This window comes from Staurois parvus, unplaced genomic scaffold (assembly GCF_062004578.1).
Source record: "Staurois parvus isolate SC_StPar_1 unplaced genomic scaffold, SC_StPar_1.0 ptg000126l, whole genome shotgun sequence".
Taxonomy (NCBI): Eukaryota; Metazoa; Chordata; class Amphibia; order Anura; family Ranidae; genus Staurois; species Staurois parvus.
In genome coordinates this window covers 2,138,756-2,165,990 of record NW_028317922.1, presented here as the reverse complement: position 1 = coordinate 2,165,990, position 27,235 = coordinate 2,138,756, and the positions used below count along the sequence as shown (strand labels likewise).

At 39.6% G+C, this 27,235-nt stretch overlaps 1 protein-coding gene across 1 annotated transcript in view; it reads right to left on the bottom strand.

The window, feature by feature from the left end:
- KLHL6 (kelch like family member 6) overlaps positions 1 to 27,235 on the bottom strand; it is an 82,435-nt gene that overhangs the window by 54,771 nt on the left and 429 nt on the right. Inside the window, exons 2-3 of the mRNA XM_089672345.1 lie at positions 19,292 to 19,457; positions 5,290 to 5,739 (exon numbers count right to left, since the gene is read on the bottom strand). Of these exons, the coding sequence (XP_089528471.1) occupies positions 5,290 to 5,739; positions 19,292 to 19,457 (616 nt within the window). The remainder of the gene's footprint in view (positions 1 to 5,289; positions 5,740 to 19,291; positions 19,458 to 27,235) is intronic.

Genomic DNA, 27,235 nt, shown 5'->3' with positions numbered 1-27,235 from the left:
CAGTAAAACGCAGCAAAACTGTGTTTCTGGTTTTTTTTTTTAGCAAAACAAAAATTTGGGGGGTAAAAAAAATGCTAAAAAACTCAGCTAAACAATAATGTAAAAACACTAAAAAACTAGCATTTTTAAGGTGACTTTACACAGCTAACAATACCAGCATTATTAAAACTCCCAGTGTGCATGGAGCCTTAGAGTATGTTCAGAAATAGTGTTAGCTCTCGATCTATAGTCTGTGTACAGGAAAGCATATGTAAAACATTTGATTCATTTTAACATTTGTTTGTTATATATAAACCATCTACTGTAGAACAATCTTTGGAACATGCAAGTAATTTATGACTGTCTTTTGTAACGTGAGCAATCTCGCGTTATGATAAAAAAAATAAATAAATAAATACAAAACAAAAACAACATATTTTCCTCATATTAGACCTATATTTCTCTACAAACTAAAATTTGGCAGAGTTTGGATCACCAGCCAGTTCTATTGATTAAAGCAAGCAGTCTTTATTTTCCAACAAGTAAATGAAACAGTTTGTTATCTCAAACCATGCAGAGCATATTACAAATGTATATATAAAAGGACATCTGGGTAGCAGTGACCAAAAAAAGATTTAATTTATTGTTAGCTGAAAACAGCGAGCACATATGGGAAAAATAAAAAATGCTCAATTTTAAGAGAGCTAATTTTTCAAGGCTGAGAGCTGCTCTCCAAGACTTAGACTGGGAGAGAATATTGGCATCAATGAACACAACACAGAAATGGGAGTTCTTCAAAAAGACTGTATGTGAACACACTGTAAAATATCTTCCCATGGGCAACAAGTTTAAAAGGCTAAAAATCAATAGATAAGAAGAAAAGAGCTTTTATTAAATATAAAAATGAAGGCACACTATCATTTAAACATTACAAAGAATATAACAGAATATGCACAAAGGAAATAAAGGCTACAAAAATTGAAAACAAACAACAGATTGTAAAACATAGCAGGACCAACCCCAAAAAATTCTTCAAATATATTAATAGTAAAAAGGTCTGGTCCGAGCATGTAGGCCCTTTACAAAATAATCTACAGTGGGTGACTGGGGACAAAGAGAAGACAAATTTATTAAATACCTTCTTCAGCTCTGTGTATAAAAAGGAGCATGGGGGAGTTCTTGTCCATAATGGGCATGGTATTGACACAGCTCCAGATGATCCACATTGGCTCATAACTGATATGATCCAAAACAATTTAGACAGAATAAAGGTGAATAAAGCAACTGGACCGGATGGCATACACCCACGGGTCCTTAAAGAATTGAGTTCTGTCATTTCAAAGCCATTGTTTCTAATTTTTAGGGACTGTTTAATGACTGGCATAGTACCACTGGATTGGCGAAATGTGGTGCCAATAATTAAAAAGGGGTCAAAATCTTTACCAAGTAATTATAGACTTGTTAGTTTAACTTCTATAGTTGGGAAGATACTGAAGAGTTTAATAAAAGACCACATAGATGAGTTCTTGCTGGATAAAAATATTTTAAGCAACAGACAGCATGGATTCATGAAAGACAGAAGTTGTCAAACAAATCTGATTTCTTTTTATGAGGAGGTGAGCAGAACCTTGGACAGAGGGGTGGTGATGGACATGGTATACTTGGATTTTACAAAAGCGTTTAACACAGTTCCCCACACACGGCTAATGTGTAAGGTAAAGTCTACAGGCTTGGAAAAATCCATATGTAAATGGTTAGAAAACTGGCTAAAAGATCGTATTCACAGAGTAGTGGTTAATGATTCATACTCTGAATGGTCTAGGGTTGTTAGTGGTGTACCCCAAGGTTCAGTGTTGGGACCCTTACTTTTTAATGTATATATAAACAATATAGGGTCTGGGATTAAAAATCCCATTTCAGTCTTTGCAAATGACACCAAGCTGTGCAGTGGAATAACGTCCTTACAGGATGTCTTCAATTTATAAGCTGACCTCAATGCACTGTTTAATTGGGCAACTATGTGGCAAATGATGTTTAATGTTGATAAATGTAAGGTTATGCACTTGGGGGCAAAGAATATGCATGCATCATACATACTAGGGGGAGTACAACTGGGGGAATCAATGGTGGAGAAGGATCTGGGAGTTCTGGTAGGACACAAGCTTAATAATGGCAAAATCCTCTCTTGTATTAAAAGAGGTATAGACTCCAGAGAGAGAGATATCATTTTACCCCTGTACAAATCATTAGTAAGACCTCATCTGGACTATGCAGTTCAGTTTTGGGCACCAATTCACAAAAAGAACATTGGGGAACTGGATAAAGTACAGAGAAGGGCAACTAAACTGATAAGAGGCATGGAGGAGCTCAGCTATGAGGAAAGATTAGAGGAACTGAATTTATTCTCTCTTGAGAAAAGATTAAGGAGGGATATGATCAACATGTATAAATACATCAGTGGTTCATATAGTGAACTTGGTGTAGAGCTATTCACCCTGAGGTCATCACAGAGGATAAGGGGACACTCTTTACGTCTGGAGGAAAAGAAATGTAATCTCCAAACACAGAAAGGTTTCTTCACAGTGAGAGCTGTGAAAATGTGGAATAGACTCCCTCAAGAGTTGTTCTGGCCAGCTCAGTAGATTGCTTTAAAAAAGGCCTGGATTCTCTTAGCTACACAGAATATAGCTGGATAGTAACATTTATAGGTAAAGTTGATCCAGAGAATATCAGATTGCCTCTCGGAAAGAATTTTTTCCCCTGCAGGAGCAAATTGGATCGTGTTTTGCTGGGTTTTTCTGCCTTCCTCTGGATCAACTGTGGGTATAGGATTATAACTTTTTTTTTTTTAATGGTTGAACTAGATGGACCTTTGTCTGTTTTAAGCCAGACTAACTATGTAACTATGTTGACAAACAAAACAGTCCACACTTCTGGTACAAACCCCCCTCCCTCCAAAACTTTGGCTCACCACTAGCATAAACATGTCCCACCACAGGCTTTTAAATTTCCCACCTGCAATCAGCAGTGTCTCAGTAATAAACAGCACACAGCTCTCAAGTGTGTCTTGCTTCACACAACACCTCATACACACTTGTTGGCTGTTTCCTGCCCTTTCAGTCCTCTCTCACAGGCGGAATAACCCCTTCAAGACCAAAGTCCTGACCAATAATTATGGTTGGAGGCTCTTTCTCACCCAAAATCTCCCCAGGCCTCCAAATTATCGGTCACATATCAGGACTTAAAGGATCAGTTCACCTTTTGCACAAAAATAATAAATGCTAATTTTTTACAGGTAATGCATTTAATATTTTTGGCTGCAAGAGCCTGTAAAGCATTGCTCCAGCAATCAGCAGATCGCTGGTGACATGCAGGTCTCCTGCACATCTGTCAATATATGTGCTTGCAAGTACGGGATGTACAGGCAAGCAAATATGCTAACAGGAAGACTCAATGAACTACCATGGCGCTCCACAGCACCATGGTAGTTCATTGAGAACTACAAGCTGACAGCCACTAGGGCTGTAGGGACTTGTAGTTCATTAATTCACAGAACACAGTGAATGAATGACGCTGCAGTGTGGGCAGAGCTGCGCATAGCCATGCTGTTTTTGAATCCTGACAGCTAGTATGGAGAACTTCTCCCCATACTACTGTCACAGGGAGGGGGGGGCAGTAGGCGGCAGCTGCAGGATCAGGGAACATGTTACACGTTCAACCCTAAAAACAGGTGGAACATGTAACATATTCCCAAAGGTGAACTCCTTTAACAATCGAAGGAAAACTGCAAGTCGGTTTTTGCCTTTATGCTGGACCACCCTGGAACCCCTTACCCTTCATGGGTGAGAATCCCTGAGTACTCTGTCTATTGTTGATCCCCCATAAAGGCATCACAACCCAAACAATGGAGACACATATCTCACATCCAGAACAGACCCATCCCTGACGTCATGTACAAGACATACAGTAGAGTAAGCTGCATCTGTTGAACCATGCCACTCATTGTAATCCATATTAATATTTTGCATGACCTGCTTCATGGCAGGCCCTCTTTCATTTCCTTTGGTGGACCCAAGTCCAAATCTGACCCTGATCAGGGTTGAATAGAATATATGACAATAAAACAGATGAGCCCCTGGACACACCTACCCCTATCTCCTAATATTTACTCATACAATCTCTTGAACTCCCCGACACAAAGAGATTGCTGAACAATTATGGCCAACTTTAGACCACATAACAGGTATACTGATCAAATCACTAAGTCAAAATCTCTTTTTTGGGTAAAATAACATTCACAATCAGCATAAAATACATATTTATATGTTCCTAAGAATATTTGTGTTATTTGGAGTCAAACTTCCTGCCAGCTCAATTGCAGCAGCAACAAAGCAATAATCCTAGGTCTACTAGTTTGCTGTCATTTTTATATTCTTTTAATTTGTACTCTCTTTCATATACAACCTATAGTCATTGAATTGAAATCTGCAGGCCACAAAATCTCCCTAGATTCTCAGGGGGGCAGTCTCCTCTCCCTTCCTGTCTTAGGCACATAAGCAGGGGCGGACTGACAACTCATGGGGCCCTCGGGCAATAGGGGATCATGGGGCCCCATGGTGTCCCCATGGTGTCCTTGCCCAAACTCAAAAAAGCCTATGAAAAAGGTACCAGGGGCATCTCATGGGGCCCCCTACTGACCCCGGGCCCTCGGGCAGTGCCCGAGTTTCCAAATGGTCAGTCCGCCCCTGCACATAAGTCATCACGGAGAATTTGTGGACGTTTGCTATACCAACTAACACACTCTTGTCTCATCACATCCTTCTTGTATTATCTTTCTTTCTGATAAATTTCCCTACTCTAAAAAAAATGGTATTGTAATATCTTGACCAGAGTTTCAGTAGTAGGAATTGTGTAAAAAGTTGTAAATATCTTTAAAATATAAGTAGTAGACCATTGGGCTGTTTTTTGTTGTTTTTTTTTAATAAAGCCAGAGTGTTACTTTAAGTCCTTCACCAAGTTGCATTGGAAGGAACTGTGTTCTGCTGGTAGGTAGTAGTCCACGGGAGAGACTCTTCTATTTGCCATAATTGATTGAATTTGAAAATGTTCCTTAAGCTACAGTTTTCATGCACTTTCACCGGTTTAATCATTGTGCTGATATTGATGTCATATAATTGGTGAGAAATGGGTGGTAAATATCATTCTTCACATAGATCTATGCCTGGGGTAGACTAAACTCTACAGTTTTGATGACACATGAGATGAACATGTAAGGTCTAAATATAAACGATTCAAGAAACAGTCACTCACCTCATTTCCAGTCAAATAGTACATTCGAGCTTCTTGCATTAATGGGAATACATCAGGGCATTGCCTTATCAATGCATTGGCTTCTACTGTACCCACAAGGTACCAGGGATCCAGTAAGGGAAGACGAACACACTCCAAAATTTTCGGCAGAAGTGAAGTTCTTTCACATTGCTTATAACACATCCAGTTTATGACAGTCTCAAACACTTGTGATTCTTCTGTCACATTAAGCTCATCACTCCTTAGAATGTGATGAAGAATGTCAAATGGTAGTTCTAGAAATTCCTCATGATTTACCACCTGGGAGAAGTTCTGGATGATGTAGTTCTGAACCTGCAGCTTTAAAGATTCCAGGCAATGAGCATCTGCTAGTCTTAGGATCCCAACACAGTTCTCAGGATGAAGGGCTTCAGTGAGGAAACTGGAACAAGCATCGACCATTCGCAAAAACTGGAAGGAAAAACGGGAAACTGAGGGGTGTAGCTGATGGCATACCTGAACATGTACAAACAGTTTAATGTAAGAAAGAATGGAAACTGCTTAGAAATACAGACCTTAATTCTCTTTAAAATGCATTAACTGTCTTTTTCCCTTAAAGTAGTTGTAAACCTCAGAGATGAATTATGAACAAAGCATATCCCTCTATAGTGTGTATTTGTCTCAATTAAGAACACTAAAGGGTTTATTTACTAAAGCTGGTTTACTCAGAATCTGATGCACCTGTGCATGGTAACCAATCAGCTTCTAACCTCAGCTTATACAATTAAGCTTTAGCAATAAAACCTGAGTACTGTCCATGATACTTTTTTATTTGCACTAACATACAATTTTGAGGACAAGCTTTCGGGGTATGTCCCCTTCTTCAAAGTCCAAACAGTACCATTACCAGCTTGTCCTCAAAATTGTATGTTAGTGCAAATAAAAAAAGTATCACAGACAGTACTCAATTGTTTCTGTCGCAAACGCACTAATACGGCTACAATCACCTCAAGCAATAAATCCTGGAAGCTGGTTGGTTTCTATGCAGAAGTGCCCGAGATTCTGAGTGAACCAGCTTTAGTAAATAAACCCCTACATTTCATTTCTGTCTGCTTTATTCCACTACTATTAGCATAAATCACGACTGACAAATTTTCCTGACACCAAGAGAAGAGGAAGGGGGGGGTCCCTTCCTTTCAATTAGCTCTTCAGAGTGTAATTTCAGCGCTCTGCCCCTTTTTTTTTTAACTTTCAGTTAAGCTGTATGACTTCAGCACTTTGAACAGATGTAGAGTAGAGAAGACAACAGAAAAAACAGGTACAATTTATGTAGGAGGATGACCATAGAGAACAGTCACTTCACTGGGTATATGTAAGGGTTTACAATCACTTTAATAATTTCACATGCCTTTAAGTGCATAAGGCGCTCTATACATTGGCTAATGTTTATGGTAGGATTTGGATGACTGGTATTTCATGTTTAAACAGTAAATCTCAGGGCAAGTGAGCGCTTAAAATAGATTATAAAATTAATAAAATTAATAAATAACTGAAATGAGACAATAGCAGCTGAACACCAAAAAAGGTACCGTATAAACCTTCAAAATAATCAGAATGCATAAAAGGGGGGGGGGTGCAGCGCTAAATTAATAAATACACATTCATATAAACCAATGTTAAGGTGCTGATAAAGTGCAAAAAGGTGACTATAAATAATGAGTATAGTCCATAACGTGATCAAAACCCAAGAGAGTCTTCAAAGAACTCCAATGGCTGGATTCGTGGATGCGGTGATAAAGGTATAAAGATTGCGCACTCACCAGATACGCAATCCAAATGCGCATTCAAAACAGAAATCCTAGGGTCCTCATATGGATCTGGTCAGATCTGGTCACAAAAGCCCCTCGCCACTTGATAGTGTTGCCACACATAGATGAAAAAAGGCCGCTCTGCAGACGTAAAAGGCTCCCACCGGAGCTGTGAAGAAGCTTTTCCATATGCGAAGGTTAAATCTCTTTTCCTTCAGATGTAGAGTGCCCCCTTGTCCTCTGTAATGACCTCACTAACCACAAGAACTTCTCTCTTCCGGATCCAGAACCAAACAGAAGAAACAGCGCTGTTTCTTCTGTTTGGTTCTGGATCCGGAAGAGAGAAGTTCTTGTGGTTAGTGAGGTCATTACAGAGGACAAGGGGGCACTCTACATCTGAAGGAAAAGAGATTTAACCTCCGCATATGGAAAAGCTTCTTCACAGCTCCGGTGGGAGCCTTTTACGTCTGCAGAGCGGCCTTTTTTCATCTATGTGTGGCAACACTATCAAGTGGCGAGGGGCTTTTGTGACCAGATCTGACCAGATCCATATGAGGACCCTAGGATTTCTGTTTTAAGTGCGCATTTGGATTGCGTATCTGGTGAGTGCACAATCTTTATACCTTTATCACCGCATCCACGAATCCAGCCATTGGAGTTCTTTGAAGACTCTCTTGGGTTTTGATCACGTTATGGACTATACTCATTATTTATAGTCACCTTTTTGCACTTTATCAGCACCTTAACATTGGTTTATATGAATGTGTATTTATTAATTTAGCGCTGCACCCCCCCCCCTTTTATGCATTCTGGTATTTCATGTTTACTTTATTTTATGACAAGTACTGGAAAAAATATATACGTGATTTGACCCATCTACTTGCTGCTCTTCACTTCCAAGCTCCTTGAGCGCCTGGCCTACAATCGCCTAAGCGCCCACCTCACTGATAACAACCTCCTTGACCCCCTACAGTCTGGCTTCCATCCCCTGAACTCCACCGAAACCGCCCTACTTAAAATCACCAACGACTTGCTAACCGCCAAAGCCAATGGCCACTATTCTATCCTCCTGCTCCTCGACCTCTCCACGGCCTTCGACACTGTTGACCACCCTCTCCTCCTTGCCAAACTGTACTCCCTTGGCATCAAGGACGCTGCTCTCTCCTGGTTCTCCTCCTATCTTTCCCAACGCTCCTTCAGCGTCACCTACAACACTGCCACCCCCCAAGGCTCTGTCCTCGGGCCCCTCCTCTTCTCCATCTATACCTCCTCCCTTGGCAAACTTATTCACTCCCACGGCTTCAATTACCACCTCTATGCCGATGACACCCAAATTTACCTCTCCACCCCCCACCTCACCCCCTCACTCTCTGCCCACATCGCCCACCTCCTAAATGACATATCAGACTGGATGTCGCTCCATTTCCTCAAACTTAACCTGCATACAGGAGGGTTAGGCAGTTACGTTGGCAGGAGTCATTGCGGTTTTCCTTTGTGCATCAACATGAGTTGCATTTTTCACTTCAGGACTTGGATGTGTTTTTATGCATTGCTATAGCCTCCCAAGGCACTAAAATGCATTAACAAATTTCAGAAAAAAAAACACACATCAATTTTTAAAAAAATGAACTTCTCTGCAGCTTTGAGATGGGAACAGACATTTTTATTATGGGGAATTCAGACACAGGTGTTTAAGCGCATTGCAACACGTGCATTAAAAGCCAACAATGGGCCATTAAATAGCAACCAGTGTACACAAGTCGTAGAACGATGTGTACTGGGGCAAAGTTCTACTCAGTAGGGGTTTAAAACCTTTGAACGTTGTATTCAGATGCAGCTTGCTGGCTCCTGGACATTGATGCCACATGTGGAGAAGCTGAATTCTTTCAGCTTTACGACTGCAATGAAGCAATCAGGCTCTCTTTACAATAGCACAATTTCAGATATGACTTGAGTCACACAGAATCACATGACAATGGAAATCGCATTGGTTTCAATGGTGCCTGTTCACATCAATGCGACTCAGTACGGTGAATTTTTGGAAAAGGTTCCTGTACTACTTTGGTATGATTCCAGTGTGATTTTGGTCCAATAGAATATATAAACCTCAACAAAGTTGCATCCAATGGTATATAAAATGAACAAGTACATTCAGCGCTCACATAATGATGAAATCGATAATGGTATATCAGTTCACAACAATAGGTAAATGAAGAATAATGAAACTGACTGAACAGAAGGTGATATCACAATAGTGTGTCCAAAAAGTCAATTTATCAGAGAGGTATGCAGAGTAGGGGAGGTATGGACCATGGGAACAGAAGCACACGCGATGGGACCGGCAGCTCCTTGCCAAGGATATGGGGAATCCCTCGAAGACAAGCAAAAGGACAAGCAGAGCGCCAGGTCAGCGTGGGTTAAAACATAGAAGCTTTATTTTAAATACTGTAACTCAAAGTTGCACTACATAATCACACTGAAAGTTGGATCAAAATCTGATTGCAGCAGTGTGAACCTAGGCTCAGGAGGACATTTGAAGCATTTACATATAGCTTACATGGTTTTCAAATTCTGTGCAAGCCATATGAGATGTGGAGAATGTTGTGACCCTGTAACAGCGTGTAAGAGTGGAGGGATGTTGTGGTTTTCAATAACAGATCAGTATCGGCAACGTCCAGCCTCTATATACACATGGAATAAAGAAGCAGCAGAATGAACCAGAAAAGCTGATATCCTTCAAATTTTACTAAGCACGTCATGCAGCAATCTCCTGTAATGTGTTTTCAGAAAAGGCAACCATGTCAGTCCAACTGTTTGTTACTGGAATCTTATAAGGCATCTCAATGGCAAAGCAAATTTTCTTTGCAGTTTACTGTTTATGAAAGAATATAAATTGTCCATATGAGGTGGTAAAATATGAAACAACAATATAAATGTTATACTTGTATGCTGGGATTATTGCAATATGCCTTGAGATATAGCCTGCAGAACATCTAAAGGAATTACTCAAGTGCAATGTTTTTCCGAAAGCTTATCGCACCCTGTCCTTATCATATGGCCAATATAGATAAGGAAGTACTACATTGGTCTTAGTTTTGCAATCATTAGCTGAATACACAAGGATAGCACATAAATGAAGACAGCAACAGGAAATGAGGCCTATAGCTCAAGAAAAAAAATGCTGCCAACACACTATTTGCCTGAAGAGTAGCTACTGAGGGAGATTATACTAAACTAATCTAAAGGTCTACAAATGTCTGTAGAATGTTTACTGCTTGACCTACAACTCTAAACCTATCTATACATGAGGGTTTCCAAATGTTCACATCAAAAACAAGCACACGATGGAGACTACATGTTCATTCGACATGCACACGATGGAGAGTGCCTGTCGGTCCCACACAATGGTATGAGGTTCCTGGTTTTCTTTGCTTTGTCAATAGATATAAAGAAACATAGATATTTCACAACCTCTCAGTTTTTTTTACTCATGTGACTATTTTCTTTGCATGCATCACCAGTTTTGATTTTTCACAAGATTCCGTTTTATGCAAGATGCACTGGAGGCCACATCAAGGATAGATATAATTGACGGAGACCTCTTATTCCCACTATAGCAGAACGTTCTGTGCTCAAAAGCAACTGTAGTACCTCTGCCTGTTTAAAGTGTATTTCCATTTTTGCAGTAAGATTTGCGAAAACCTCACTATATGTTTATTATTTTTTTATATTCACACAACATACCTAAGCCCTGGTTCACACCGGTATGACTTGTAAGATTCACCCTACTGTTGGCAATGGAACCGTTCAAATTGGTGCGACTCCGACTTTGCTGTGCTGTGCTGCACCGATTTGTTAAACAGATTCCTGCACTATTTTTTGCAATTTCATGTGCAACTTACATAGACATCTGTGCATGAAGTTGCACAGATGTCTGCCAAGTTGCACCTCAAGTTGCTCTGACGTGCAGACTTGAAATTGTGCAACTTCACTTGCAAGTTGGATCCAGTGTGAACAAAGTATAAGGCATCATTCACAGGGCACAGAGGCTTGCAATCGGTGAATGGGCTGCCAAGTGCTTTGCGTGTTAATGCAATTTGGGACACTAACAGGGACGGACTGACAACTCATGGGGCCCCCCGAGCAATAGGGGATCTTGGGGCCCCTGTGTCCTTGCCCAAACTCAAAAAAGCCTATGAAAAAGGTACCATGGGCATCTCATGGGGCCCCTTACTGACCCCAGGCCCTCGGGGCAGTGCCCAGTTTTCAAATGGTCAGTCCACTCCTGGACAGTAGGTGCTGCGCACAGCCAGCCTGTGTCAGCTGGTTCCAATTTGACAGGCAAGCAGGTGCTAGTAAGTGGCCTTGAACGCACATTGTCTGAGTTCAGGGCCACATACCCACAGGCCTGTCCAATTGGGATGAGTGAGTGGCTGTGTCCATGGGCAAGTAGCTGTGTCCATGCAGCCTCTCTGTCCCCATATACTTTCAAGCTACCTGCACACATCACCTGGTGACTCAGACCACTTAAACATGGCTCATTTATGGACTACGGGTCTTAGCACACATGTGAATGAGACCTAAAATTAATTTTTCTGTGTCAAAGATATCTTTAAAATTTCAAGTATAAATACAGAGGAAAACAACCTTTTGTATCATAAAGGTTTCAGAATTATATAGTCTCATCATAAACATTTAATGGAACAAGAAAAGAAGATAAAAAAAGGAATGGTAAGGTATTGTGGGATATCATGAGTTAAAAAAATTCAAACATGTAATGCTTGAAAGGACATTAGAAATTAGTAAGATATAAAATAATAATAGTGTAAAATAAAAAGAAAAACTTTTTTTAACTTTTGGATGCTTATTTGGAGCAGGCCTTTACCAGGTTGCAAGCCACTCTGAACCAATCAGAAATTATAGGAATCTCCATCTGCACCCACTGACAAAGAAGGACACGCTGGAGTTGATTTTCTAAACTGGAAAGTACAAAATCTGGTGCAGCTGTGCAGGGTAGCCAATCAAGTTCTCACTTCAGCTTGTTCAATTACGTTTTGACAATATAGCCCCTATCAGTTTATTTTTTGGCATATGTTTCCCATTTTGGAGATTTCCCTTCACTTCATGTCCCATAGCCAAAACAGGAAGTAAGAAGAAATCCCTGCAAATTAAGGGAATCCCTTGGGGACCACCAGGTCACCAGAACTAGTGTCCCCATTGGAAGATTTCCCCTCTACTACTTTTCTGGGGACAACCCAAAATTGCTGGAAGGTTTCCCATGGATTTATATCTAATGATGCTGTTTAGCAGTGGAGGATATGGATCTTTGATATCAGTGTCCTAGTAAATACCGGACTTCAGGAAAATGGCCGCCTGGGGTTGTCTTTTGTTATTGATTGACACCCAGGCAGCCTATTTAAAGCATTCCTGTCACTATGGGCGTATACCCTGAAGAAGTCACGTGATTATCGTGACGCAAAGCGTCGGTGCGCGGTGACAGTACTTCCAGTACGCGGTGACGTCATTTCCGGTGTGGGGGCCATCTTTATACACCCGGAACCATGCACATACACCCATGATATGGGTAAATGCCTGATGTTACTGTGAAACATGTGAGTAGGATTTCTTTGTTTTATCGGATTAATAAATGCTGATTTACACTATGGAGGATCTTTTATCTGTTTTATCATGATCCTGTGTGGGTGAACTACTGAGACAAGTACCAGGGGTGGAGTACTCAGGAGGATAAAGGCCTGTGGATTTCCAGGAGGATTCATCTAGTGGTAACCAGATTGTTCCTGGGAAAGATTTACTTACCCAAAAGCGAGCTGGCCTCTGTGGTCACTATTGGGAGGTGAGGGGCCACTTTAGAAGGTTTTTGGATTCACGAGTTGTGGGCACTGGATTCACTATATTTTGCACGCGAGCCATTGCTGTGGAGCACGGATTTATATCTACTTTACTGGGACATTTTTTGCAGTGGGCATATGTTAAATGTGTGTATATGTGTATATATATATATATAGATATATACATAGTTTGTATTATTTCACAGAGTGTTTTATACACATGCATGAATATGTTATTCACTTAATATGAGCTTAAGGTTGGGGTAGAAATTATTTTTGATTATATGTATGAGCACTAATTAGTAATACAATATTTTTACCTTAATATAGTTATTTAATTAATTTGATTATATATTGATTTAGTATTTATTCAGCGCTGCACCTTTACCAGGTTGCAAGCCACTCTGAACCAATCAGAAATTATAGGAATCTCCATCTGCACCCACTGACAAAGAAGGACACGCTGGAGTTGATTTTCTAAACTGGAAAGTACAAAATCTGGTGCAGCTGTGCAGGGTAGCCAATCAACTTCTCACTTCAGCTTGTTCAATTACGTTTTGACAATAAAGCCCCTATCAGTTTATTTTTTGGCATATGTTTCCCATTTTGGAGATTTCCCTTCACTTCATGTCCCATAGCCAAAACAGGAAGTAAGAAGAAATCCCTGCAAATTAAGGGAATCCCTTGGGGACCACCAGGTCACCAGAACTAGTGTCCCCATTGGAAGATTTCCCCTCTACTACTTTTCTGGGGACAACCCAAAATTTGGGATTTGCTTTTACTTTCAATGATAGAGGTAAACAGAACAAATAGAGAGGGTGAATCTCCCTAATGGGGGCACAGACAGCAATACAAACAGGTGCTCTAAACCGCCACTCTGTCCAAAACTAAAAAGAAAATGTTTTGCCTTTAGTTGTAATTTGTACTATGTTAAGACAGACAGTGTTCAAATCTACAGTAGTTTACAATTGATAATGACATCTTCCAGCAAAGTACAGACAATGATAATTATGGTAAATTAAAACTCCCAAGCCAGCTCATACACATTACAAAGAAAGAGAAGCTACAGTAAGTAGGATTTTCCGCTTCTGGAGTTTTAAGAAAGGAGCATTTAAAAAGCAAGAAGCAATGTTTAAATGTTTGTTTTTTAACATTATGCTATGTGAATGGGAACATAGTAACAAATATAAAGTAGGTGTTATCCCAATTTGGCTGCAAATGTTGAAATACACTAATGGTATGTCTGGGCAAAAACAAATCAGTAAAAAATATTCAGTACATCACTGCAATACCTTTGTCTCTTTAAAAAATACAGTAAGCTCCTAACTTCTTGTAGCAAGGTGACAACACTGCCTTAGTACTTGCAGCAGTACTTCTGTACTTACAGCATTTTTAGACACAAAACATAGGGCAATGTGCATTTATTGACAAGATGGCATTTTTTTTTGTACAGACATGCACATTAAATTCTGCCAATGCTGATGATTGCATTTTTATTTTATATATATTTAGGGCATTGGAGAGTGTCTGGGAATGTGTGCTAAGGGGCCCATTTGCCAGTGTGCGGGAGACCTTACAATCATTATATAGAACACCAAAATGTGAGACAGGCATCATGTTGCTAATACAGGCTGACAGAAGTAATTACTTATTTCTACAGGTTACACAAGAGTATGTGGAGAAACCAACATTAAAAGCTACTTGATGTGTGAGGAACATAAGTCATTTTGTAAAAATACTATTCTATTTTTATATATGCCTAATAGTGCACTTGAGATTATTTTGTGCTGTACATTGGTAGTTATACGTGTGTACCTTAATTGTCATTATTAGATGTTCACACATAATATCATCTACCGAGGTCAGGGGTCTGCAACCTTTAAGACATAAAGAGCCACTTGGACCCGTTTCCGAGAGGGAAAAAAAAGACTGGGAGCCGCAAAACCATTGCAACATTTAAAACAAATCCGACACTGCATATATTGCGAAAAGCGCTCTGGTCATGAAGGGGGTTTAAGGGCCCAGTAAGCAAAGGGTTAACCAGGGCCACAGTGTATCGTCATAATCACAATCATAGCCTTAGGTCAGTGGTGGGCAACCTTTTTTTTCAACTGAGCCAAATCTCGCCAAAACCACGATTGAAATTTATTTTGAGAGAAACATTTTTAAAACTGAAAATACATCCCCCATATAGTAATTCATCCCCCATAGTAATTCATCCCCCATATAGTAATTCATCCCCCCATAGTAATTCATCCCCCATATAGCATTTCATCCCCCCTATAGCAATTCATCCCCCATATAGTAATTCATCCCCCATATAGTAATTCATCCTCCCTATAGTAATTCATCCCCCCTATAGTAATTCATCCCCCATAGTAATTCATCCCCCATAGTAATTCATCCCCCATATAGTAATTCATCCCCCGTATAGTAATTCATCCCCCATAGTAATTCATCCCCCATATAGTAATTCATCCCCCCATAGTAATTCATCCCCCATATAGCATTTCATCCCCCCTATAGTAATTCATCCCCCATATAGTAATTCATCCCCCATATAGTAATTCATCCCCCCTATAGTAATTCATCCCCCATATAGTAATTCATCCCCCCTATAGTAATTCATCCCCCCTATAGTAATTCATCCCCCATAGTAATTCAACCCCCATATAGTAATTCATCCCCCATATAGTAATTCATCCCCCATAGTAATTCATCCCCCATATAGTAATTCATCCCCCATATAGTAATTCATCCCCCATAGTAATTCATCCCCCATATAGTAATTAATTCATCCCCCATAGTAATTCATCCCCCATATAGTAATTCATCCCCCATATAGTAATTCATCCCCCATATAGTAATACATCCCCCATAGTAATTCATCCCCCATATAGTAATTCATCCCCCATATAGTAATTCATCCCCCCTATAGTATTTCATCCCCCCTATAGTATTTCATCCCCCCTATAGTAATTCATCCCCCATATAGTAATTCATCCCCCATAGTAATTCATCCCCCATATAGTAATTCATCCCCCATAGTAATTCATCCCCCATATAGTAATTAATTCATCCCCCATAGTAATTCATCCCCCATATAGTAATTCATCCCCCATATAGTAATTCATCCCCCATATAGTAAGTCATCCCCCATATAGTAATTCATCCCCCCTATAGTAATTCATCCCCCCTATAGTATTTCATCCCCCCTATAGTATTTCATCCCCCCTATAGTAATTCATCCCCCATATAGTAATTCATCCCCCATATAGTAATACATCCCCCATATAGTAATTCATCCCCCATAGTAATTCATCCCCCATATAGTAATTCATCCCCCATAGTAATTCATCCCCCCTATAGTAATTCATCCCCCCTGTGTCAATTCACTTACCTTTGCTCCGCGCGTTCCTCTAGCTGTGTTCCCGCGCCATTCTGGTCTTCAGGGCGGACTGTGAGAGGAGAGGAGTTCGTCACGCTGCCCCGCCTACATCCTGACAGCCAATGTTTGGAGGAGGGAGGGGAGCGGGCGCCCGGCACATAGAAGAGCTGCATTAAAAGAGCCGCGGCTTGCCGACCCTATTGCCTGTCACCTGGTGGGCAGTGTGCTCCGGAGCCGCAGGAAAGGTGAAAAAGAGCCGCATGCGGCTCCGGAGCCGCGGGTTGCCGACACCCGACCTAGGTCATCATTTTAACTGCAAGCTCTTAAATATTCAAATGTTTCCAAAAAGTATTTTCTTTTTATAACCCCTTTATTGTTAGCTTGGCTAAACACTATGATTTATCCAAGACTAAGATGCATTGGGGGCGATTTACTAAAACTGGTGTAGTCAGAATCAAGTGCAGCTATGGATAGTAACCAATCAGCTAACTTAAGCTTGCTCAATTATGTTTTGACAATAAAACCTGGAAGCTGATTGGTTTCTCTGCAGAGCTGCACCAAATTTTGCACCATGTAGTTTTGATAAATAAATCCCAGTGTGTTTCAAAAAGAATGACCCAATTTTAAAACCTTAAATTTGTGCAACCCCGCACCGCCAATGAATGAAACCTGTACTACTTGAATAGGCTTGGCCTTGACTTTTGCCCAAATAAACGCTCACCTCAGTCAACAAGATGGCATCTATGCAACAGTAGGCATTTTGTGTTCTCCAATATAGCAAGACTGAGTTCGTAATAACAGTGTAGTGTGGGTTTCAACAGCATTTTCGGGTTGATCCACCAGTGGCAAAGAACATTCATCATTGGTATAAACAATTTAAAGAATTGCGGTGTTTATGTAAAGGGAAGAGTCCAGGGTGACCACGCACTTCAGAGGAAAATGTGAAACGAATTCAAGAGGCCTTTCAGCGAATCGCTCACAAATCTGCTCGTTATGCTAGCCAAAAACTTCCAATCCCTCGTATGACTGTTCATCATGTGTTAATACGATATTTGTTTCCAAAGCCATACTAATTCAAACAAGTGCAAGCCCTTTGTGTAAGTGACAGAAGAAAATGTTTAGATTTCTGTCATATGCTCTTGAAGGACGACAGATTCTTACAGCAGTTGATTTTTAGTGATCAAGTAATTTTCCATCAAAGCGGTAAAGTTTTGCATCACAATGTATGCATATGGGGACTTGAGAAGCCACATGAACTTGTACAGCATGAGCAAGATTCACCAAAAATGAATGTGTTTTCATTTACGAGGATTTATGGCCCTTTCTTTTTTCGAGAAAAACACTGTTACTGGACATTCTTATCTTGAAATGCTGAAGGACTGGGTTTTTCCACAACTTAATGAAGATTCTGAGGATTTCATTTTTCAGCAAGATGGAGCACCACCACATTGGCACAACCAAGTTTGTCAGTTTCTAAATGAAACATTGTCTCAACTTTGGATAAATCACACGGGACCCCAAGACTTGGCACTACACTTTTGACCCCCAACGTCTGCAGACATTATTATTATTGCTTTTCCTTAAAACAGTAGAATGATGGACCTCCTGGGTCTCCTACCATAGCATCCCTTTTCATTCAGATAGCGACATATAGTGCAAACTGACACAGTTGTACTCAGTGCCTGCAGGTCAACTTGAATTTGTCTGAAAGTTGATCGAGGTTCTTTAGCCACCATTCAAACAATCCTTTGTTGCAATCTTTGATCAATTTTTCTCTTTCGTCCATGTCCAGGGAGATTAGCTACAGTGCCATGGGCTGTAAACTTCTTGACATTGTTGTGCACAGTGGACACAGGAGCATTAAGATCTTTGGAGATGGACTTGTACCCTTGATATTGTTCATGCTTTTCTACAATTTCTTTTCATAAATCCTCAGACAATTCTTTGCTGCACTTTCTCTTCTCCATGCTCCATGTGGCACACAGAGACACACAACAGAAAGATTGAGTCAATATTTTACCATTTTAACTGGTTGCCGGTGTGATTTCTATATTGTCAGCAGCTGTTAATTGATACAGGTGAGTTTAATGACAAATTACAGGAGCATCACAAACTTGGAATGCAGTTATTTCTTACAATTTTGAGAAGGTGCCAATAACTTTGTACAGTTCATTTTGGCGGGTTTGCGTGGAATGTGTCAAATTTGGCTTTTTGTTTCTCCAATTTTTCATGTCATACCAATACAAACAAAAGAAATAAACATGAGAATGCCTAAACATTTATAATCGCAACAATTTTCTGGGCGAAATGATGCATTATCTGACAGAAATGCAGGGATGCCAATATTTTTGCCCAAGACTAAATACACAATGAATCAATAATTTTCTGGACCAATAAAGCACTGCTTATTATATTTTTTATTATTATTATTATACAGTATTTATATAGTGCTAAAGGGTATGCTCAGCGCTGTACAGTAGCAAGGGGGACAGAACATGAGACAAGACAGTAACAATACACTACACGAGGGGTTCGAGGGCCCTGCTCTTTATCACACTTTATTATTGATATGCACAGTGGGGAGGGCATTCCAGAGCAGCTGTTAGGGATATATTACATCACGGTATTCTGTGGCCCTGGGAACACTAATTTTACTTTTTAGCCTCCTTTGAATGAAGAAAGGTGTGAATCAAGTGGTACCTGTAGACTGATTAATTACATTCCCCCTTTACAGGACAGTCCTATCTTTTTTTATGTCAATCTATCATCGCTTCCTGGTTGGTTGTGTGTATATTAAAATGAACAGTATGTGTCCTTATAGAAACCCAACAACTGTGCTGATTAGTAGGAACCAGAAAAGCCTTGCCCCTCTTCAGTATAAAAGCAGTAAGACAACTGTCATCAATAATTTTTTAATAGAAATATTTATATAGTTTTCATGTGAGATTATTGACATGTTTTCTTTGCATTACACTTACTTGAAAAAGACTGGCAGCCTCCAATATTTTTTGCACATTTTGCTTTGTGATCACCATTTTGCTTGTGTAGGCATAATCCAAAATAATCTCCATGGTTTCTGCATCCACCCCTTTGATTATAATCTTTTCTTCATACTTCTCCTTTAAATCATTGCAGAACATGGCCCTTGAGAAACACACAAAGTGAAAGTTTCAGTCATGTGCTCTGATGTAATGTCACGAAAAATGGCAAGAAGGAATTGAGCAATGGTGAGCATAAAGCTTTCAAAAGTGACAACAATCTTCTTGCATGTTTCTATAAGGCATCCTTTCTGTGAAAAAGTGAAGTCACAGTAACAACACACTGTCCTTGTACAACAGCCTGTACAACACTGTGGTAAGGTATCTCATACAGAAGGATCTCACCAGTGGAGTCCTAGGAGAGATATAAGAAGCTATTAGTGGATTCCACAGTACACATTCTTTGTACAATAGGAGGAATGAGATTTTGTTGATGGAGCAGATATGGTATTTCACATAGGAAGATCTCACCAGTGGAGAGATACAGCATAAGAACTATTGGTGGATTCCATAGTACACATTCCTTGTACAACAGGAGACACAAAAATGATCAAGAGATCGGGTAGGAAAGACCCTACCTTGAACTAAAAGTGGTTACTTATTATGACAGAAGTGGCATCACTTGGACTTCATATCAATTTAAAAATGTAATAATACAAAATATATCACAAATTCCAAAATAATTAAAAGTCAAATTCCTCTGAGCCCCATTTCCCACCCATAAAAAAGTATGTGTAAACCTACTTCCACTTATGTATAAAAAATTGCGTCCAATCGTCCTTTTGGAAGAGGCTGTGACCTCAATGGGACTAAAAATATTAAACAACCAGGTCTAAGGACCTCTATCAATACCAATGCCCAAATCCAGATGTTACATCCCATCCAAGCCTCCAAATGTGTCATGATGAGTAACCACTTTTAGTTCAAAATAGGGTCTTTCTTACCTAATCTCTTGATAATTTTTGTGCATACGCATTTTTGGTTACAACGACGGCACTGAAACAGTGAATTGGTGCACATCTGGAGGATCTGATTTGTTTTTACTTTTCAATTATATATTTAGGTTTTTATACAACAGGAGGAATGAGACTTTGCTGATGGAGCAGATATGGTTTCTCACACAAAAGGATCTCACCAATGTAGTCTACAGGAGATATAAGAAAGTATGCTACACGATGGAGTCCAACCTTAACAAAAATATTTGTTTTGTACAGCCGGGCCCTTTGAAATAATCCAAACACTGGGCCTATTCACACTTTTGTGGTACCTTAGTGTACATTATGTCGCACAGTAATGTGCATTGCATTAGGCAGTCCATTCATTTAACACACAATTCAATTCATAAACACAGGCAGCATGCATTGTTGTACATGTGCCCTTAAAGTGTATGTAAACCCCAAGAAAGAACTTCACTTATTTGCTCCCTTTGGGTCTTTTAAATATACCACTAAAAGTTTTTTATATTTCTGTTTAATAAGTGCAAAAAAATACTTGTTGATCATGTCAGAAATTTGGAGCTCTCCTGTGTCCCATGCATACTTCTTGTGTTGTCTCAAGGCATGTATTTAGCCCTCCCAGTCTTTATCTTAGGGCCAGCCAATGATTAGCCTTCGTGTTATGGAGATGAAAGAGTAGACTAGTCTACATAGCTTGGCAAGAGAAAATTGAGCAGGTCTGGCAACACAAAAATACAGGAGCTGAGTGCATTTCTGCAGCTGGTATTTATTAGTACTTGCCAGGTCTTTAGCCTCCCTGGCGGTATTCCCGAGTGTAGCTCGGGGTAAAGTTTCAGTACCACAAGCGGTAACCCCGAGCTACATTCGGACTTACCATGCGGCGCTGCTCCGGGATCTGTTCTTCTCTTACCTTGTCCTGCGTTCCCGCGATGTCCCTCCTGCAGTGTCCCCTGTACTGTCCTCCGGCGGATGCCGGCATCTGTCTTCTGGGTTCCGTCCCCTGCGACGTTGGGACGTACGGGGGATGGAGCGGCAGGAAATTTGAAAATGACAAAAAGTGACATTCACTAAATTCACTAAAATCACATAGTAAAACATTTCTGTATCAAACCATTTCACATACATTTTGTCCCGAGTGCTTTGTCCTGTGCCCTGCCTGCATTTTTACTGTTCTTTCTGCCTGGAAACTGAGAAACGTCCATGGCATCCAAAAAGCGTCCCTTTAGGTCAAAAGCGGTTTTAGACCAGCTAGAGAACAGCGATAGTAAATTAGAACTACTTGCAGAATTGAGTGATAATGATTCGTGGGTAAATTTGTCATCAGACACTGAAAACGAACTTGCCGCTATATTTCAAAATTCAGTGTTTTTGGTTTGATTACATTAGTGAATTAAATTATTATTATATTATTATTTTTTATGATTATTTATTAAATTATTATTTATGATTTCGTGTTTCAATTTTTAACATACCCGGGATGTTTACTAGACTCTTGTTCGGACACATTTCAGTGAGTTATTCCTAAAAATTACAGGCCTACAATAAAAAAAATACATATTTCCATGCAAAAAATGTACCGCTTTGAGCACAGAAATATGGACATAATCAGACCACTAGGGAGGTTAAAGGAAAAAAACATGGGGGAAATGTTCATCTACTGCAGAGACGTACTGCCTACTTTTTTCTCTGTATTTTACCCTGACATACACTTCAAACTGGATGCAATGTTTTACATGTTCTCTTTCATGTAATGAGAAACAGTTCTATCTTTTCTTTTTTTTTTACAGATGTAGCCGTTGGGAAATTCCTTTCCTAAGGTGACAATGCTAACTCAGTTCAGCTGGTATGCTGTTACCCTTTACTGCATGCCAACTATTAAGAATGGGATGATTTTTAAAGCAGTGAAGTGTTTGTAAAGGCAGAGGCTTTTTTTTTTTTAGCTTTCATGCATTCTATGTGCATTTCACCCCCCAGCCCCCCTTATACTACTCACCTGAGCCTGATCTCAATCCATTGATGTGCGTAAGAACAGGGGCTCTCTTGGTTCTCTCCCTCCTCATTGGCTCCTGCTGCTGTCAATCCCAGCCAGAAAGCAGGGAGGGGGCAGGGCTCTGAACTTGCTATGAGGGGGCTTGTTATTTTGGCAGTTGTCGGGGGGAAAAGCACCAGCGGGGGACCCGAGAAGAAGAACAGTGTACAGAGCAGGTAAGTATAACATGCTTGTTATTAAAAAAAAAATAAAACTGAATATTTAGAATTACTTTAACATGACCATATTGCTGCTTTTTAAAGTGCACATTTTCACACAGCAGATTGCTTTACAAATGTGCACTCTGCTTCATTTGCTTCGGGATTTTCATTTTACTTTATGAGGAAATGAAAAAAATGCCGGAAAGAGGAGGAAAATATTGACATGATTGACAGGTCATGTGACTGAGCTCACCTCCTATCCCAGCCTAGGTTTCTTCATTGTTATGCAGAGAACATTTTGATGGACATGGTAAGCTCTGCACCACACTCTGCATTTTATAAACAACTCACAATGGAGGAGAAATGTGGTTTCCTGTACATTTTATTTAAGTATGTACTATTAACTCATAAACGTGCCTTCCAATACTCTCAGCCTCCTCCAAATCTCCAAATCCCTTTTTTTTTAATCTGACTTCCTTTTGGAGGGTGGCTATGTTCATTCTCCATGGTTCTACTGTATGTAGGAATGTAGCGGACCTCCCTTGCTCACTCTCAAGATGGACTAAGGACTATGGACTAAGGAATTTGTAGTATACATAGAGCAGTGCTATCACTATATATAATCTAATCTAAAAAAAAACAATTTTTAACATGGAGGAACCCTTGAAATAACCTTCTGGTCTCAGAGAACCCCTGCTAGCAATTACTATAGATACAGCTCATGGTATAGAAATGTGATGGTCACTGGGAGGTTTGCTTCTTACACTTGTGGTCATTGAGAATCCCCTTTTACAGATAGCTAAAAAGATCAATGTTGTCAACAGTTACTCATCTGAGAGGTAGAAATTGCTCCTTACTCAAGAAACCACTAACAACCTCTGGAGGAATGCACCCCCATCCCTTGCAGTTAATACGTGCTGTTGATTGAGTTTACCACCCATATTCTATTCTTTCCCCCTTGCTTCTCTGCGCCCTGGGCAGCTGACCCTCCTGCCCACCCCTTGTCCCGCTCTGACAAAGCTAGTATAAGTACCTACATTTACCTTAATATTAGCAACTTAGTATGGGAAGAACCAGCTCTGAGAGACATCCAGGCACTACTGAAATGCAAACCTGAATCTAACACTGGAAGCTTGCTGATAAAAGAAAACAGTGCAGTGACCTGAACAATGAGCTGAAATGCTTTTAGTGTGGTGAAAGCAAGCTGAGAGCAGATCAGTGACCAAAAGTAACGTCACCTATCTGGCAGCAAGGGATCACAAGGTTGGCTGAAGAGACTTAACAATCTTTTGGCAGGTAAAGCATTATCTATATATGTGATTCAACTATGGATTTAGCAGTTTGTCTGTAGCTTAGCTTTAGAGTACTAGTAATGGGGTTCTTATTATTTTTCCATTTGACATGCAGATTTAGTAGACATGGTACCCTTAATGTGTATGTAAGGTCAACATTTACAAAATGTGATACACCATTGCAATACAAGCACATTTCTTCATGTTTTTTCCCTTTAAAGACCCTTCCTCTGCAGACAAATACTTGTCTGCCAGAAATGAACTCAGCTCCTAAGTTGGCTGACAACGCACAGCATTTTTATGAAATGAGTAGTGTCAGCTCTGCACAGTTGTCTTTTGCTACTCAAACCCACACACTCTCATATCTCCACAACATGGGGACTAATGATTCTGCAGTCCCACAGTAATAACTAGGAGGGCTAATTAGACTCATTGAGATAACATAAGAAGTGTACAGAAGATAAAAGACAGCTCTAAAATTCTGACATGATCAACATTTTTTTTTTGCATTTATAGGACAGATATAACCAAACACTTTCAATGGTATATTTAACAGATCAAAAGGGAGCAAATAAGAGAACTTCAGTGTTGAAGGTTTTATAGTCTTTAAATAAGCTCCATGTAAAGAAGTATGCACAGGACATCAGCAGAAAACAAAAAACAGTCAAACTATCACACAATCTGGATCTGTACCCATGTAGCTGCGCTTTGGGGTTAATTTAAAAGCAAATCGACTGTACTTTGCAAGTGCAGTTGCACTCTGCTAGGGCATTTGCTCCCGAGCTTGAGGTTAAGCTTCATTATGCAAGGAATGCCCAATCACATGCAAGGAAAATAAAAAAACAGTATTTTTCCTTGCACATGATTGGATGATGGAAGTCAGCAGAGCTTCCCCTCATTTACTAAGTTCTGGCGCAACTGCACGTATAAAGTGCACAGTCGATTTGCCTTTAGTAAATCAGTCGCTGTCATATAGCCATAGTTGTAAAGAACTTCTCATTCTTTAAATACACTAAGCATTCCATGTTTAGATTTCAGATTGTTCCTTTATCCACAAAAAAAACATTGGCGGTGGGGACGATATATATTAACGTACTTCTATTAAAGCACAAGTAAATTAAGGACAGTCAAACTAAAACCATTTACTCAGACTTTCCTGTGCAAAAGAGGAAAAATGCTAAAATGGTTTAATAAAATCTTCACTGTTTATTCCAGTAAGACTAAGATAGGCGACCGTTGATATGAAAATAGAGGAAACGAAAATAAAAAGCTCAGGTGACAGCCTGGCTTTTACAGAAAGAGATTACATATGCCATTTATTTTTATAAGGTGAAACTGAGTGGAACATTTGCTGCACTGTGATGGCAAAAAAGCTGTTATCTGGATGATGATAGATAGCTGAATAGCGTGGGGGGGGGGGAAGATACTGTATAAACTATAAATACAGCATTATTGTAATATGCTGAAATTATCAAATATTAATAAAGCTAAACAAATAATACTCAGATATAAAGAGAATCTGTCCCAAAAACAGGTTTTATTATGTAGGTAAAATTATTCGTTTTTTCCCAGATGGTTTTTGTGTAGATTAATATGACAATGCAATACAACATTTACTGTTAAGCTATGATCATGCAGGTACCGGAAACAGGAGAGTTTTGGGTACAGCACTCCACCTGTATTTTGAATTCTGTCCTTTCCTGGCTGGGGCATCAACAGAGGTAAGTCCAGAATGCTGCATCCACCATTTGGACCAATGCATAGCACAACATGCCCAGTAATTGTGCGGCTGAGTACTGAACAAGTCAACTCAATACCAATTCTATCAGACCTGATGTTTGTTGGCGGCTAGTTGGGGACAAAGCAAACACTGAAGCATGAGAGCACGCTGTATTAACTAGTTAGTTATAAATAGGGATTTTAAGCAAATAATAAATATTGTATGAAATATTAAACAGTATAAGCTTCCAAGTGTCAAAGTAAGATACAAATTAGCAGAAAACACAAGGGGACTATTTTTCAATGTTTTCAACCAAGATTCACATTGCTTTCCTCAAGGTTCTTACATTTTCAGCCTAGGTTTTGGTTCAAAAAATCTGTGAATCCTGGGTGAAAACATTGATAAATAGACCCAATTAGACAATTGCTTGAGTGATGGTTGTGCAAGCTTTGTGTGAAAATATTAATAAATTGACCCTTATAGTTTCTCTTTAAAGCTTCAGAAATTACTTAAAACATCTAAAATAGACAAATGAAGATGTTGTAAGACAAATTCCCCAAAAATGTTAAACCAGTAGCAACTATTTGTAAACATTTTAAAACATTTACATGAAAAAGTTGTTCATCTACAAAGTATAAAATGCAAAAATCACATTTCTGTACATTTCCAGTAAGCAGAAAGGTTATCGGGATTTTGCTTTGCTTAGACACATTTGGGGCTGGAATTACTAAAGGCAAATAGACTGTGCACTTTGCAGGTGCAGTTGCTCTAGTGCTTAGTAAATGAGGCAAAACAACACTTTGCAAAGAATACCTAATCACATGTGAGGAAAAGAAAGAAAAACAGCATTTTTGCTTGCACATGATTGGATAATGGAAGTCAACATAGCTTTTTCTCATTTACTAAGATCTGGAGCAACTGCACTTACAAAGTGCACAGTCTATCTGCCTTTAGTAAATCAACCCTTTTGTGCCTGCAAAAATGTCCAATCCAGTGGGTGAAGCAATGTGACAATTTCCACCATCCATAGAAGGAAACTGGTTAGGGATTGAATTGGAAACCAAGTTTCCAATCGCTTCTCAGTTGTGATGATATAATTATTCCACTGAGCATCATAATTCCTTATTGGATTAACCAAAATTTAAACTCAACCCTCTAATCCTTAACACAGACAGTGACCTAATGTAACCCCTAAACTAACCCCGTGTTCTGTATACTCATCTCATCCTTCACTGGGAGCAGTCACATATAATTATCACAGAGAAGATACTAGCGCTGGGCTGTCATGATCCAAAATGTATTAAGCTTGTACAGGGTGTTGAGGATTCCACTATGTCCACCAAAAATGTATACAATGATGCTATGTGTGAATTATGGGATACAAAGTAACACTGTGTCCGTGTCAACCTTCCATAGATAGCAAAGCTGGAACTTGACCCCAAGGACTCAAGCACAACTTTGGAATTTCCAGTAGGGCGCAACAGTCTGAACAGATTTAGCAATATAATGAATACTATTTGCGGGCTTTATTATTTCACTCTCTTACTTTCTGTTCTGACGTTTGTTATGCTTTTAGAGGACTAAGTTTAAAAGACAGAATCAGTACTTTATAAACTGTTACCTCTTAAATGACAATAGACTGAAAAGTGTTAAGCAGATATTTGGGCACGCTGTGGGGAAGATCTCCTACAATTTGTGCACTCAGAATGCGGTTTACCTGTGCATG